The sequence below is a fragment of the Orycteropus afer genome, unplaced genomic scaffold, assembly GCF_000298275.1.
Source record: "Orycteropus afer afer isolate SDZICR_OR568_19922 unplaced genomic scaffold, OryAfe1.0 scaffold00010, whole genome shotgun sequence".
Classification (NCBI taxonomy): domain Eukaryota; kingdom Metazoa; phylum Chordata; class Mammalia; order Tubulidentata; family Orycteropodidae; genus Orycteropus; species Orycteropus afer.
The window spans coordinates 7,339,817-7,356,223 of record NW_006921597.1 but is presented as its reverse complement, the minus strand read 5'-3'; the positions used below and the strand labels follow the sequence as shown (position 1 = coordinate 7,356,223).

Below are 16,407 nucleotides of genomic sequence, written 5' to 3'. Positions count from 1 at the left end.
GCTGCAACTGTTTTTGAATTATCTTCAAAATTTTACTTGTGTGCAGTAATGATATTGTTTGGTAATTTTCTGCATTCTGTTGAATCACTTTTCTTTGAAATGGGCACAAATATAATGATAAATGAGAGGGCTCCTGAAGAAAAAAGAACTATTTATTAGAGCAGGAGGATAACAAACGGCATTCCAGAGGAGAGGAGTTATGTATATGGTCTGAAATGTGTGGAATTGCAGAATATGGTTAGAGAATGATCAGAAGCTGGAGCATAGGGTTTTTCATTGTATGGCAGAAAATGAAGACTGTTAATGGAGGTTGGATTATTTGTTCTGTATTCAGATTAAATAAATAAGGTGAAAGGATATAGCCCTGCTACATACCTTTTCCAGTTTAAACCTTTGCAGTATTCCCTTGTTCTGTTTGAATGACTGCCTCCATGATCCATGTACCAATTCTGCTTGAGCACCATTAAATGTTCTGAAATTCCTTTTCTTTTGTAATGTTATCTGTAATTTGTTATGGTCCACCCAATCAAATGGATTTGGATAGCCGATGAAACACAGTTAAATTGGAGGCAGATTTATGAACAGCCTCTGATATGCAGATGACACAACCTTACCTGCTAAAAATGAAGACAACTTGAAGCACTTATTAATGAAGATCAAAGACTACAGCTTTAGTATGGATTAGGAGCTCTGGTAGCATAGTGGCTAAAGCACTTGACTGCTAACCAGAAGGCTGGCGGTTCAAACCCACCAGGCACTCCTCGGAAGGAAGGTTGGGCAATCCTACTTCTGTAGTGATACTGCCTCGGAAACCCAAGGAGGGGTTGCTATGAGTCGGGGCCAACTCGACGGCACATAACAACAACAACAACATTAGTATGGATTATGCTCAAAGAGTGAAGAAAATGAAAATCTTCACAACTGGACTGATAAACAATATCATGATAAATGGACAAAAAATTAAAGTCATTGATTACATTCTGCTTGGATCCATAATCAATGTCCATGAAACAGCAGTCGGGAAATTAGATGACATACTGCATTAGACAAATCTTCAGAAGTCCTCTTAGTGTTCAGAATCAAAGATAATCACTTTGAGGACTAAGGTTCACCTGACCCAAGCCATGGTCTTTTCAGTCACCTTATCTACTTTTGAAAGCTGGATAGTGAAAAAAGAAGAAAGAAAATTGATGGATTCGAATTGTGGTGTGGTCAGAGAATAATTAATATACATTCATGTTCAAGAATATAGAACAGACTGGCAGAATAGAGTGAGGATAATGAGACTTTGTCTCACTTAACTTTGGACAAGTCATCATCAGAGACCAATTGCTAGTAAAAGACTTCATGGTTGATAAAATACAGGATCAGTGAAAACTAGGGGAAGCCCTTGATGAGATGGGTTGACATATTAGCTGCAATAGATTCAAACATACCAAAGATCATAAAGATGGCAAAGGACCAGGAAGTGCTTTGTTCAGTTATACATAATGTCACCATGTGTTGGACCTGACTTGACAGCAACTAACAAAAATGTTAAGGGAATTTGGTAGTCTCTGGATGATAAAAATGGCTAACATGTTCAGCTGGTAACTAAAAGGTTAGAAGTTTGAGTCTATCTAGAGGTACCTTGGAAGAAAGAGGCCTGTTGATCTGCTTCAGCTGTTGAAAATCTGATGAAGTACAGTTTTACTCTGACACACATGGGGTCGTTATGAGTTGGCATAGATTCTGTGACAACTGATTCGAGGAGGTCAGACCCCTAGTATGAGTAGGGATTGTCTGCCATACCAGTTCTCTGGATTTCATCTTTTAGGGAAGAAGGTATAGTACTTTGTTTTGCCATTTTAATAAATAAAAGGTACACAACTATCAGACAGTCCTAAAAGCATTAAAGGTTAATTAAAGATTAATTCAGATAATCTAAGTTAATATATTTTTACTCTGAAAAGGTTGGGAAGAGAGCTGATGTTGATCATTTAGTGAACATCCATTGCTAGTTGCTAGAGCCTTAAAGATAATTAATATGGCCCCTGCTCCAGGATGTCACTGTCTCATTTAAGTGTATGATAGACACTCTTCAGAAGTCTAGGCATTTGATTTTCAGCAACTCTACACAGTAGATATTACTTAAATTTTATAATTGAAAAGGCTGGGGTATAGAATTTAACTTGTCTTAGATCATACAGTTTTCAAGTTTTTGACCAAACAAACCATATAAACATAGACACTGATATTTTTAAATTACCTTGTAGAATATAGCCTATGTAAATGTAATATTTTCATTGGGCTTTTGAAGTACTGAAAATATCTCAAGGACTGTCATTGTTACCATCTGGGACTTTTACTATTCTGTGGATCCCAGATTGGAACTATTTAATCTTTTTCAGTGTAACTTTTTGTTTGTTTTTTCGTTTTTGAGGCCAGAAAACAATCTTTGAAAAGGCATTTTCTTTCTTTTTAGAAATGCTTTTTTTTTTTTTTTTTAAAAGTTTTTACTGTGATTTGGGTGAAAGTTTACAGAGCAAATTCATCTTCCATACAGTAGTTCACATACTCTTTGCCTCATGATATTGAATGCAATTTCCCACAATGCAACAGCTCTCCTTCCACTTCCTCCCCATAGCCACATCTTCCCTGTCTCCTTCCCTCCCATGCACTCCTGCCCCACCCCCGGGGCTGTTTCCCTGTGCATACATAGCCCTTCTGTTCTTCCATGATTGATCTCTCCAAGGAGTGTGTCTACCTAATATAAATGTTCAGCTCATATGCCTGTCTTTTGTTTGGCTGGAAGCCACAGGAGTGGGTTTAATTCCAGACCTGAAAGGCAGCTCAGAGCCAGAGTGTTAGGAGTTCCACCAGGCTCTATCAGACCAGCAAACTTGGTCCCCCCTCCTCCCTTTTTTTTTTTTTTAAATGATTTTTGAGGTTTGTTCTACCTTGTTCTCCCACTGTCCAGGATCTCCTACCTCCAAGAGGTTGACAGTGGTAGCTGGGCCCCATCTGGTTCGAGAAAGCATTTTCTGTTGTGAATTTCACATAATTTTTGTGTCCTGTTTTTAAGTTGAAAGGTGGCAACTATAAAATGTTAAAGTAGGAGCTTATTAAAGGATATTTTTTAAAATGATGTATTTTCTGTGAGGAACATTTGATTAATAACTTAGAAACTATTAGATCTGATAGCAAATCATTCTTAACTTCTGCTTGTTAATGGTGTTTTACTCCCATATAAAACTTTTGTAATCTGTCAGGACTATTCAGCATTAAAGAATCATAGAAGGGACATTTGAAATAAATTAGTCTATCAATTTGTTGTTGTTAGGTGCTGTTGAGTTGGCTTTAACTCATAGTGACCGTATGTACACCAGAACTAAACATTGCCCGGTGTGCGTCATCCTTATAATCCTTGCTATACTTGGGCCCACAATGCAGCCAGCATGTCAATCCATCTCGTGGACGGTCCTCTTTTTTCGATATCCTTCTCCAGAGAATGGTCCCTCTGACAATATGACCAAAGTAGGTGAGACAAAGTCTGAACATTCTTGCTTCCAAGCAGCATTCTGGCTGCCCTTCTTCGAAGACAGATTTGTTGGTTTTTCTGGCAGCCCATGGTATTTTCAGTATTCTTCGCCAAAACCACAATTCAAGAGCATCAGCTCTTCTTCAGTCTTCCTTATTCATTGTCCAGCTGTCACATGCATATGAGGCAATTGAAAATACTATGGCTTGGGTCAGGTGTACCTTAGTCTTCAAAGTGACATTTGCTTCTTGACACTTCAAAGAGGGTTTTTGCAGCCGATTTGTCCAAGTAGGCAGTTAGATACACCATTTTGGACCTTAGGAGAGATGTTACATTTTTTTTTTTTACCTATTCCAAATGCTTTTGTTTTTGCATGTTATCTTTGAGTTCTTGTTCACACATGTATTTTATTTTAATATAAAATGCAATCATAGGATGTAAAAGCTTCTGAAATACATATTTTTTTTCTAGAACTTCTTTTAAAGCTGCTAATTTGTCAGAGGGGGAGCTCTGGTAGCATAGTGCTTAAGGCACTTGACTGCTAACCAGAAGGCTGGCAGTTCAAACCCATCAGCCACTCCTTGGAAGGAAGGTTGGGCAATCTACTTCCATAGTGATACTGCCTCGGAAACCCAAGGAGGGGTCACTATGAGTCGGGTCTGACTCAACGGCACGTAATAATAACAGTTTGTCAGAGGAGGCTTTGATTCAAGAGTTTTATTCTCTGTTCTTGTGCATTGTTCAGGCCCTCAAGAAGGATTTATACTGAGGCCTGCTCAATTCCTGCTCTGAAGGAGACCATGTCGTCGGGGCATAGTCCTGATGAGGCTACAGAGAAGCAGCTGAACTGGAGTAGATTTACATTCTGGGGCTTCCTGGAATTTGAAGTTTGTCCATCTGCTTCCAGGACTCCTGTACTGAGCTGTTTTCAATGCACCCATAAAGAAATATTGAGAAGGCCTTGAACAGACAACCTCTCCTTATATTCACTTCCCCAAAGACTAGGGCTAATGCTTAATCAGGATTGAGGGCTGCTGTTTGGGAAATTTCGCAGGCTTCAAGTTTGGAGGTCACATGAAGAGTTCAGGAGTAGGGTCTCTGGAGTTGCCTCAGAAATTAAAGGTACAGTGAACATGAGTGCTGTCCTAGACAGATGGGCAGAGGCCAGTGCTGGCAGTGGAGCCAGCAGGGTAGGGGAGCTGTCTGCCATTTCAACAAGAGGCAGGTTTCATCTTCAGGTTTGGTGCCCTCTGGATCTTTGTAGGTGTTGTCTAGAAACTGCTCTTGTCACCCAGTTCAGAGAAGACCAGAAGTTACAAGAAATCACTGTGTCTAGGTCCTGGTTCCTCAGAATACTGTAATGTTAAGCTAGACCATTAAATGGCAATGTATGTGTTTGGAGTGGGGGTGGGGGGGCAGGATTAGGGTGGGAAAAGGAGGGTAAGCTGTAAGGGAAGGAAGGAAGGAAGGAAACTGATTTGATGAGGACTTTTCTGGATTCTTAGACTCCTATGTTATCTCATTCAGTCTTCAGAACAATCTTGCTAGGTTGACAGGGACTCTTCACAGATGAGAAAAGGAGGCTCTGAGAGATCAGATACTTAATATCACACAGCAAAAAAGTGGTTTCATGGCACAGGTAATTAAGTGCTTGGCTGCTAATTAAAAGGTTGATAGTTCAAACTGGTGGCTCTGTGGGTGAAAGATTTATAGCTTTGGAAAAACTATGAGGCAATTAGTCATACTCTGTCCTATAAGGTTGCTGAGTTGAAATTGATTCAGTGGGAGTGGGTTTTGTTTGTTTGTTCATTTGTGGAAGTTTGCTGGGTGGTGAAGATATTTTCCGCAGTGATGCCTTCCCAGCCTTCCACACACTGTTTAATCAGTAACAAGAAATAAAATGGTACTTGGAGCTGGAAATGGAAAGCTTGGTTCTCTATGGAGAGCCCCTTACCTGTCATCAGGATAGAAGCTGCCCTCGAAGGAACCCATCCTTCCCTTAGCTGTTGTACTTCCTCAGGGTTCAGTCCTCGGTTCTCTGCCTTCCCTGACTATGTGCATGCTTGCTTGGTGAGCAGATGAGTTGGGAAAATTTTTTAGCTGAAAGTGACAGAATACTCAATGACAGTTACTACACAGAATCTGAAATCTGGGGACAGGCAGTTGAAGACCCTGGCAGTAACTCATTGATATCAGCAGGCACTTTCCCTCTTTCTCTTGTAATTTCCTGAGTCATGTTGGCTATTTGATCCCAAGCCTGTTGCCTCTTGGCTGCAAAATGGCTGCCACAGCTTCAGGCATCACAGGCACATCTGAAGACAAAATAGGTGGTTGAGTAACCAAACGCACTGCCATTGAGTTGATTCTGCCTCTTAGTGACCCCCATTGGGTTTCCAAGGCTGTCAGTCTTTATGGAAGGTGACTGCCTCATCTTTCTTCCATGGAGTGGGCTACTGGGCTAGAACCACTGACCTTTGGTTAGCAGCCTAATGACTTAACCACTATGCAACCAGCTTCTTAGGTACTTGATAAGTGAGGTCTAGAAGGCCCTGCTCTCAAATAGAACTGTCCAGTTACTAAACTCTAAAGGAAAATATTTCCCAGTAGTTTCCTTTTGTCTCTAGTTAGAATGTGGCTCTGTGGCCACCCCTAGTTGCAGGGGCAGCTGAAAAATACTTGATTAGTATAGAACACTGAATGAGTATGATCTTTTGTCTGGAGGTGTAGGCACAAGTGTTTTCTCTTGGTAAGGAGGATGTGAAAAGCTGTTGGGTGATACTCGCCTCTGTCTGCCTTGGTTACCTTATTTGTCTGATACTGTGTTTACAGCTGTGTGCTGATGATGCCTCCATCTACCCGAGTTTCTTGCACAGATTAGCTGTGGAATTTTTCTTGGATGCAACCAGGGGCCAATCTTGGCGGCTCCTTGTCCCATTCAGCCCATCAGTAGGTTCCATGGATTCTTCCTACTTTTCTGAATGACGTGGTAGCCCCACTGCACCCATCAACCTTTTTCTTCTGTTTAGCTCATCAGTGGCTTCTCACTGCCAGCAGGCCAATTTTCTTTTTCTCCCAAAATTATTTATTTTTAATAATATGCTGTAAAATAGATACTACCACCATAATCGGGATACATTAAAATTCCATCAATCCAAAAAACTCCTTTGTGCTGTTCCCTTATCATTAGCTCCCCACTACCCCAACCAACCCCTGGCCACCACTGATCTGTATTCATCATCATTACATTTTTGTCCTTTTGAGAATGTCATATGAATGGAATCATTTAGTATGTAACTTTTTGAGACTGTTTCTTTCAGCATAATAATACCTCTGAGATTCATTTAACTTGTGTGCAGAAATAGTTCATTTATTTTAGAAGCATCTTAGAAGAAAAACCTGATGATCTTCTCCTGAGAGCTCAAAAAACAAAAATCAAGCTCACTGCTTTTGAGTCGATTCTGATTCATAGTGACCCCCATTGGGTTTCTGAGGTGATAAATCTTTTTAAGTAGATTGCCCTATATTCTTTCTGCAGAGCGGCTGGTGGATTTGAACCAACAACCTTCTGGTTAGCAGTCAAATTTAGACACTACCACCGTAGCTCCTTTCTGAAAGGTCAAAACCACTGAAATCCTTATGTTTTCACCTCTACTCTGAAAATTCATGGGGTCTCTGAGTCAGAATCAACTTTATGGCAACAGGTTTTTTAAAAGTATGTTGAGATGGATTGGCACAATAGCTGTAATGATTGATTAACACATACTGGTAATTGTGAGGATGATGCAGGACTGGGTAGCATTTTATTCTGTTGTATATAAGGTCGTCATGAGTCAGAGTCCATGGCAGCTAACAGCAACAAGTACTCCACAGTGTGAACATACCACAGTTTATTTAATCATTTACTTGTTGAAGGACATCTGGGTTGTTTCAAGTTTTGGGGTATTATGAATAAAGCAGGAGCTCTGGTAGCATAGTGCCTAAGGCACTTGACTGCTAACCAGAAGGCTGGCGGTTCAAACACACCAGCCACTCCTTGGAAGGAAGGTTGGGCAATCCTACTTCCGTAGTGGTACTGCCTCGGAAACCCAAGGAGGGGTCGCTATGAGTCGGGGCCGACTCGACGGCAAGTAACAACAACAACGACAACATGAATAAAGCTGCTGTAAACATTAGTGTACAGGTTTTTGTGTGAACATAAGTCATCATTTCTCTGGGATAAATGCTCAGGAGTGTGATCATTGGATTCTATGACAGATGCGTGTTTAGTTTTTTTTTTTTTTTAAAGTGAACTGTCAAACAGTTTTCTAGAGTGGCTGTACCATTTCACATTCACACCAGCAATGTGGTAAATCCACCCATTTGGACAATTGAAATAAATTTTTGGAGAGTTCTTTCGGGTCACTCTTTAGTTAGGTGCTTACCTTTAAAGTAGTCCTTATTGACCAGATTTGGGAAATAATGGCTGACAGTAACTACCACGCCTATATTATTTACTCCTATGGTCTGGCATACAGGTGGGGAGAAGATGAGCTCTCAGAAAAGTAGGGCTGAGCAGAAACCCCATAGGTGCCTACAACAGCAGTACTTTCCAAATCTGTTATATATGCTAGAATCCTGTGGGGAGTTCTTAAAAATACAGAGTTGTGGGTCATGTACAGACCTGCTAAATTGGAACAAGTTTTAGAAGCATGTGATGTACTATTTAACAAATGAAACACTTTCCATCCTCTTATCTTTTTACCTTTATCTCTTTTCTTGGCCCTATGTTAATATTTTTGTCCCCTCTCTGATACTTCAGGAGCCCTGGTGGCACAGTGGTTAAGTGTTTAGCTTAACCTTTGGCAGTTCAGAACTACCAGCCACTCCTTGTGAGAAGGATGTGGCAATCTGTTTCCACAAAGATTAACCAAAATTATTTATTTTTAATAATATGCTGTAAAATAGATACTACCACCATAACCTTGGAAACTCTATGTGGCAGTTGTACTCTGTCCCATAAGGTCCATATTCTGGTTTTCTAGTGCCTCTCTAATAGTCATACCACAAGTGGATAGTTTCAACAAACAGGGATTTATTCTCTTACAGTTTAGGAGGCTAGAGGTCCAAGTTCAGAATGCCACTCCAGGCAATGGGTGAAGAAGGCCCCTTGACCTTGGGCTTCAGCTTTGCCTCTTGCTCCCAGCCCGGTAAAGCTGGTGGAGGCTTCTCTTAACTCAGGCAGCTACTACTGGCTACTGAGGCTGACAAACCCAGCTTCAACAAGTAAAATGGTACAGTCCCAAGATTATTAGCAACATGGCAGGCCACTTGTTCAAGTCCAGAAACAGTCCCAAGATTGGCAGGCAACATGGCAGGCTGCTGAATGAAGACTTGGCTACATTGCAGGGTCCAAGCATGCCAAAACACTCAAAAGACCTTTCTCAAAACTTCTCCTTATATACTGGAAGCAAACTGCATCCCTAAGGCAGTGACTCAACTCCTCACAGCAGATTCCACTATGGAGTTGATTACCATTCTCATCGTTGGGCAATCTACTTCCTTAGTAATACCACCTTGGAAACCCAAGGAGGGGTTGCTATGAGTCAGGTCCGACTTGATGGCACATAACAACAACAACAACAACAACAACAACATGGGGAAGAACTTCAGTCAGCTGTCCAGCCGCTCAAACCCAGGCCCAGCCAAGTTGACACATAATCATAACTATCACAGTAGTTATGAGTGAAAATTGGGGGCAAGGGTTTGGGTTTTTGGTTTCTTTTAACACTTGACTGCTAACCAGAAGGCTGGCGGTTCAAATCCACCAGCTACTCCTTGGAAGGCAATCTACTTCTGTAGTGACACTGCCTCGGAAACCCAAGGAGGAGGGGTCGCGATGAGTCCGGTTCTACTCGATGGCACATAACAATAACAACTATACTTATGTATTTTATTTTTTCACTGCTCCATCTAGATTTTCATTGGTCTCTTTTTTTATGTTCTCACTGATAAATTACTTGTGTTCTCTCTCTTTAATCAGCCCTGAAATTGTAACTTTATTGCTAGTTTCTATTCCTCCCATTGTGTATGTTCTTTAGCATCTGTGTTTCATTTTCTATCTTTTAACAAGATATATTTATCTGTTTTTTGGGCATATTTGAGTCTCTGTCATTGATCATTGTTACCTTTTACTGCCAGGAGTAGAAACTAACCAATATGGTCACTAAGAGGGTATGGGGTATACTACCACATCTGATGACACTGTCAGAGGGGGTCACACCAGAACGACTGTTTATAAAATTTTTGAGCAGTGTTCTCAGCAGAAATTTATTTTTATAAAAATATCGCTGTAGTTAGTTATGTAAACAACATTTTTTTCCCCTAAGCCCAGCTTACTTGTATCAGTCTATTACAAGGCTAGAACTGTATGCTAATTTACTTTTTGAAACTTCCATTGTGTTTCTAATGTTCTAAAGGAGCTCTGGTGATATAATGGATAAAGCATTTAGCTACTAACTAGAAAGTCAGCTGCTCCCTGGAAGTAAGATGCAGTGATATACTTCTGTAAAGATTTATAGCCTCGGAAAGCCAGTAGGGATTGCTGCGAGTTGGAATCAACTCAATGGCAGTGAGCTTTTTTTAATTTTTAAAATTTTTTAATGTGCTCTAATCAGAGCTGTCATTTATTACTCAGTTACAATGATGTTTGGAATCACATGGTTTTATCTACATGTATTACAAGCATGCACTGCTGTGTGTGTGTTGGTGCCATTGTTTTTATAGTTGCTGATTTTGTCAGATTTTCTGGTGTTTGACTATAGTATTGTGGTAATTAGTATTTGTGAATCTATATAAATAATTTTTTGGGGAATGAAGTAGTAATTAAATGAAAAGAAGAAGGAGAAAAGTTTTTTTAAAAAAGCTTCTGCTCAGTTACTAATAATGTAGCAATTTCATAGAAAGATTTTACAAAACAGTTTTGTTGTTAGTATTCATATAATCTAAGAAATACTACATTTAAGCAGTTTACAACTGTATCACATTATCCTATGATTAAAAATGATAATATACATTACTAAATGACGCCAACCCTAGTGATATCACTGAAAATAACCATTGTGGTTTGGTGGAGAACTCTTAAGTATTATGCTTAAAGGTTGATGTTCTTAAGAATGTTCACTCTTACCAGTCATTTTATCTCCTCTTGCCCAGGGAAGAAGAAGAACGCCTGAGAAATAAAATACGAGCTGATCATGAGAAAGCCCTGGAGGAAGCAAAAGAAAAATTAAAGAAATCAAGAGAAGAAATCCGAGCAGAAATTCAGACAGAGAAAAATAAGGTAGTCCAGGAAATGAAGACAAAAGAGAACAAGCCACTACCACCTGTCCCTATACCCAACCTTGTAGGAATAAATGGTGGAGACCCAGAAGATAATGACGTAAGAAAGAAAAGGGAAAAAATTAAAGAGGTAATAGGCTAAACTTTGTGATATGGAATGGGTATGAATTTATATTTAACACATACACACACCCCATTTTTGGCTTTATACTACTTGGATCTTACTCCTGGCTCATAGTTGTAGTTCATTTTCATGTTGGTGGTAGTACTAGAACGCTGTGTTTTTCTTATTGCTGACTATAACATAATTGTACACTAAAAAAATTGATATAAAATTGTTAGTATACTCATCCTGTGTTCAGAAATCTTGACAGTCAGCATTTTATCAGTAGTAGAAGAGAGATCTCTATGTAATTTATTATAGAATAAGAAATTTCTTAAGAGTTCAGTTACAGAAACTGCTAGATGTTTTGCAAATATTCACATAAACGTATTTCTGAAGAGCTAGCATTATATCTGCCATCTTTTAATGAACATGTTATGATAAACCCTCAACCATAATGCAGATTCAGATCATATTCTTTACAGTGAGCCTCAGTGGATTGAACAATGGGGAAGATTTGATCTGAAAATTCTTTAAAATGATTTAGCTTCAGAAGTCATTCAATTTGTTATTCTAGGAATTGCTTAGAAGTAAAGAGAATACCAGAGGGGGAAATCTTATGTAAATATATCAGTTACACTTTACTAATTGGAAATCATGCTAATTCAGAATTTTTAAGTATTTCGGTAAGAGCTGGCTGGAGTTTGCAATTGTACTATCTATAAAGTAAAGATTTGGTCAGAGTGTAATAGCATCAACAGAATTTCAAAAGAATTCTTATAGAGTTGCTGTTGTTATTGTTACGTGCCATTGAGTTGGACCCTACTTATAGCGACTCCCCCCCTTGGGTTTCTGAGGCAGTATCACTACGGAAGTAGATTGTCCAACCTTCCTTCCGAGGAGTGGCTGGTGTGTTTGAACCGCCAGCCTTCTGGTTAGCAGTCAAATGTGTAGGCACTACGCCACCAGAGCTCCTTCTTATAGAGTAGGAAAATAAATTTAGTTCAAACAGTCAAACAGCTATTTGGATATATTCTAGTAATGGATATGGAAGGTTAACAGATAATTTAACCCTGGCTTTATGAATTACTCTAAGGCCTTGACCTTGATGGAGTCAAAGCACAGCTATACTATGATTTTATCTTACCTCTGGATTCTTTGTTTTCTATACAGGTTGGCTAAGGCACATGAGAGACCAGGTGCTAGTTGTCAGTTGTCCTTTTCTAGTGGAATCGTAAAGACAGTGCTTAATTCTCTCAGCAATAATGTATAACTTGCACAATGTATTGTTAACCAGGTTCACCTAAGCCTTGATGTCCAGGATGTTTTTTGTGAGGAAGGGGAGGGGTTGGTCACATATGTATAGCTGACTATCCACATGACCAGCCTTATTTGTCCAGCCCTTAAAAGGTTAAGCTGATACTGCATGACCCAAGACTCCCACTATAAATCACATTGATAGTATGAACTATCTGGTGCGGACCAAAGCTGCAGGTTAACCAAGACACTCTTAACAGGCAAGATATTCTAGCACTTAGAAGTTATCTCCCCAAAATTTGGCAAGGACCAAACTTTTCTTTGAAATGTGCAGAGTTTGGGGTTTGGGCAATCCAGATCTGCTGAATTAATCCTTAACTGTGTACCATGTTATCACTGTTTTGTATATCAGCATAAAAAGTATTAAGAACCTCTGTAAAGACTGTTAAAATATGCTTACGATTTAGCAAGCAGAACAAAAGTTGAAACCTAAACCTGCAGAAGAAGTTAGAGAAGCTAAGTAGAAGCAAGCTGATTTGAATTGCAAAATACCAAGAAGTTTCAAGAATTGGAGACACCATTTACATCTGAAGGCAACAGTGTATGATTGAGATGGAAAGTTTGTATAAGGAGCTCTGAACCTCAATCCTAGCACAAGCATTGTAGTGACTGTTCTCCCTGCCTCAACAGAAGGCTAAAGGTTTACCTTCTAGAGAAGATGAATCAGAGAAGATACGGATTTTGGGAACACCAGGAATGGCAGAGGTCATTCTAAAAAAAATGAAGAGAGTGGTCAGTATGGAGGAAATTAAATGAACTCTTGTTTTTTTGAATAGTGAGGCCACTTCCTCCTGTTCAGTTCTTCAGAGTTCTGTTAGCCAGGTGTATATTCAGTAGGTAGGAGAATGGAGCACATATTTCTGGGGAGACTGACCCAAGAGGAAGGAAGACCTGCACTGTTCACAAAGAAATACCCTGGGTATTGTGGATTGAATTGTGTCCTCCAAAAATGTGTGTTGGAATTCCAACTCCTATACCCTGTGGATGTGATTTCATTTGGGAGTAGTTTTCTTTGTTCTGTTAATGAGTCCATTCATAGGATGTGTCTTAAGTTTAAAGACTTTTGAGATATAAAAAGAGCAGATTAGACAGAGAAGTAATAGATGAATGCCATGTGGAGTTCTCCAAGGAATGCTGAGAAGAGCACTGGAGAAGATGAGACCAGAATTTTCTCCCAGAATGGGGAGAGAGAGCCTTCCCCTAAAACAAGCACCCTGAATTCAGACTTTCAGCCTCCTGAACAAAGAGAAAATAAATTTCTATTTAAAAAAATATTATTCTTCTTATTTTCTTCTCCATTTAGAAACAGAATCTAAAATAAATTTTTATTTTTACCCACTTGTAGTATTTTTCTATTACATTGGCACTAAGTAAGGCACTTGGGTTTCACCTGATCACCTTTAGATGAGACCCAGTCAGTAAGTCTTCCCCATTCACTGACAGCCTTTGATTATCTTTATTAAGTGCTTCAGTCTTAAATAAGGAGCTGTGGTTGTGCAGTGGTTAATGTATTTGCCTGCTAACCAAAAGGTTGACAGTGTAAACCCACTAGGCACTTCATGGGAGAAGGATGTAGCAGTCTGCTTCCATAAAGATATACAGCCTTAGAAACCCTATGGAGCATTTCTACTCTGTCCTTTGGGGTCACAATATTTGGAATGAACTCTGTGGCAGTGTATTTGGGTGGTTTCACTCTTAAATTTGATGAACAAGCCAAAAATCACCAGACATTTAAGGAGGTTTCTCACATGAGGACGAAATAGATGGAAGAAAGGAATTCAGAGGATGCAGAAAAAAATACAAGAAAGAGAAAGAAATATCAAATAAGTAATAACCTTCTTGGAGTGACAAAAAATATATTAAATTTATGAAACGAGGACATTAGAAATGTTCCTTTAAAAGGAAATATGGACAATCATAAAGAGCTCTTGTTGTTGTTGTTGTTGTTATGTGCCTTCGAGTCGGCCCCGACTCATAGCGACCCCTCCTTGGGTTTCCGAGGCAGTATCTTAGAAATTAAAAATACAAAATTAAAATTTAATAGAAAAGTTGGAATATAAAATTTAGCATATTTCTCAGTAGAACAAAAAGACTGAAGAAACAGGAGAAATAAGATCAAGCCAGATCATCTTAACAAATGACAAATACTTAGGTGTTCTAGAAAGAGAACAATGAAAATAGAAAAAAGTCAAAGAAGTAAAGAAAATTGACTAGAACTAAAGGACATGAACTTTCAGATTGAAATTACCTGCCAGTTCTTCAACACAGTGAATAAAAAATAGAAAAGCAGAAAGGCATAAAGAATAGATCTTAAAAGTTTACGGAGAAAATAAATGGTTCCATCCAAAAGATTGGTATTGGGAATAATACAATGGCAGATCAGATTTTTCAACAATAATGTTGGAAACTGAAAGACAGTAGAGTAAAGCCTTAGAATTATACTTTAAACCAAATTATGAATCAAATCATTTAGCGTCTTAGTATTGAGTTTTCTCAGATTGCTACTAGAAAATGTGTTTCAGCATAATAAAGGAGTATACCAAAAATAAGACGGGATTTTGAGAACAGGGGATCTTTCACCAGAGAGAATGAGAGAACACGGAAATTCTCAGGATTGTAATGAAGGCAGAAGGATGATGTTTATACTTCAGGTTGTTGTTGCTGTTAGGTGCTTTTGAGTCTGTTCCGATATACAGTGACTCTGTACAACAGAACAAAATACTCTCTGGTCCTGCACCATCCTCACAATTTTTGCCTTGCATGAGCCCATCATTGCAGCCACTGTGTCAGTCCATCTTGTTGAGAGTTTTCTCTTTTTTTACTGACCTACTTTACCAAGCATGATATCCATCTCCAGGCACTGGTCTCTTCTGACAGTGTGATCAAAGTATAAGAGATGAAGTCTGGTCATTCTTGCTTCTAAGGAGCATTCTGGCAGTACTTCCTCCACAACAGACTTAATTGTTCTTCCAGTAGTCCGTGGTACATTCAGTATTCTTTGCCAACACCACACTTCAAATGCATTGATTCTTCTGCCATCTTCTTTATCATTGTCCAGCTCTCACATGTGTATGAAGCTATTGAAAATGCCATGGCTTGAGTCAGGTGCCTACTAACTAGGAGGCTGGTGGTTCAAACCCACCAGCCACTTCTTGGAAGGAAGGTTGGGCAATCTGTTTCCGTAGTGATACTGCCTCGGAAACCCAAGGAGGGGTTGCTACGAGTAAGGTTCCACTCGACAGCACATAACAACAACAACAACAACAACAACAACAACATATGGATATAGGAGAAGTGATAGGGATGTATAGTTATAGAATCCTAAGTCATCTGAATTTAAAAATATCAGTTGTTTAATAATCTAAATTGATGAACTATGATTTTTCTTTCCTCAGATGATGAAACATGCCTGGGATAACTACAGGATGTATGGATGGGGACATAATGAACTCAGGCCTATTGCAAAGAAAGGACACTCCACTAACATATTTGGTAAGTTTTCTTTTTCTAATTATCCTTCTCATTTTCTACCTCCATTTAGAAACATAATATAAATATTTAAACTAGTTTCTAAAACTTTCACATTTCTATGCAACTCTGGTGGCGTTGTGCCTAAGGCACTTGACTGCTTACCAGATGGTTGGTGATTCAAACCCACCAGCCACTCCTCAGAAGGAAGATTGGGCGATCTGCTTCCGTAGAGATACCACCTCAGAAACCCAAGGATGGGTCACTGTGAGTCGGAGATGACTCGATGGCATGCAATAATAACATAATTTAAAGTAACATGTTTCTTTTGCTGTCACCATTGAGTTAAAGTTTTTTTCCCCACACTTTTTGTTCCTATGTCAGGGAAGGTAGATAGCTATTTGTAATTTTTTTTTTCTTCAACACAATGTCAGTTTTTTTTTTTAAATTGTGATTTGGGTGAAAGTTTACAGAGCAAATTCACTTTCCATTACAGCAGTCCATACACACGTTGTCTCATGACATTGACTACAATTTACCCCAATGCAACAGCTCCCCTCCCACTTCCTCCCGATAGTTAACCTCTTCCCTCTGTCCATCCCTCCATGCACTCCTGCCCCTGAGCTGTCTCCCTGTGCATAAACAGCCCTTCTTTCTCCCATGATTGTTCTCTCCAAGGAGT

The 16,407-nt window shown here is 39.3% G+C and overlaps 1 protein-coding gene across 1 annotated transcript in view; it reads left to right on the top strand.

The window, feature by feature from the left end:
• The window catches only part of MAN1A2 (mannosidase alpha class 1A member 2), a 448,144-nt gene that overhangs the window by 97,978 nt on the left and 333,759 nt on the right, over positions 1-16,407 (top strand). Inside the window, exons 2-3 of the mRNA XM_007948607.2 lie at positions 10,712-10,967; positions 15,653-15,749. Of these exons, the coding sequence (XP_007946798.1) occupies positions 10,712-10,967; positions 15,653-15,749 (353 nt within the window). The remainder of the gene's footprint in view (positions 1-10,711; positions 10,968-15,652; positions 15,750-16,407) is intronic.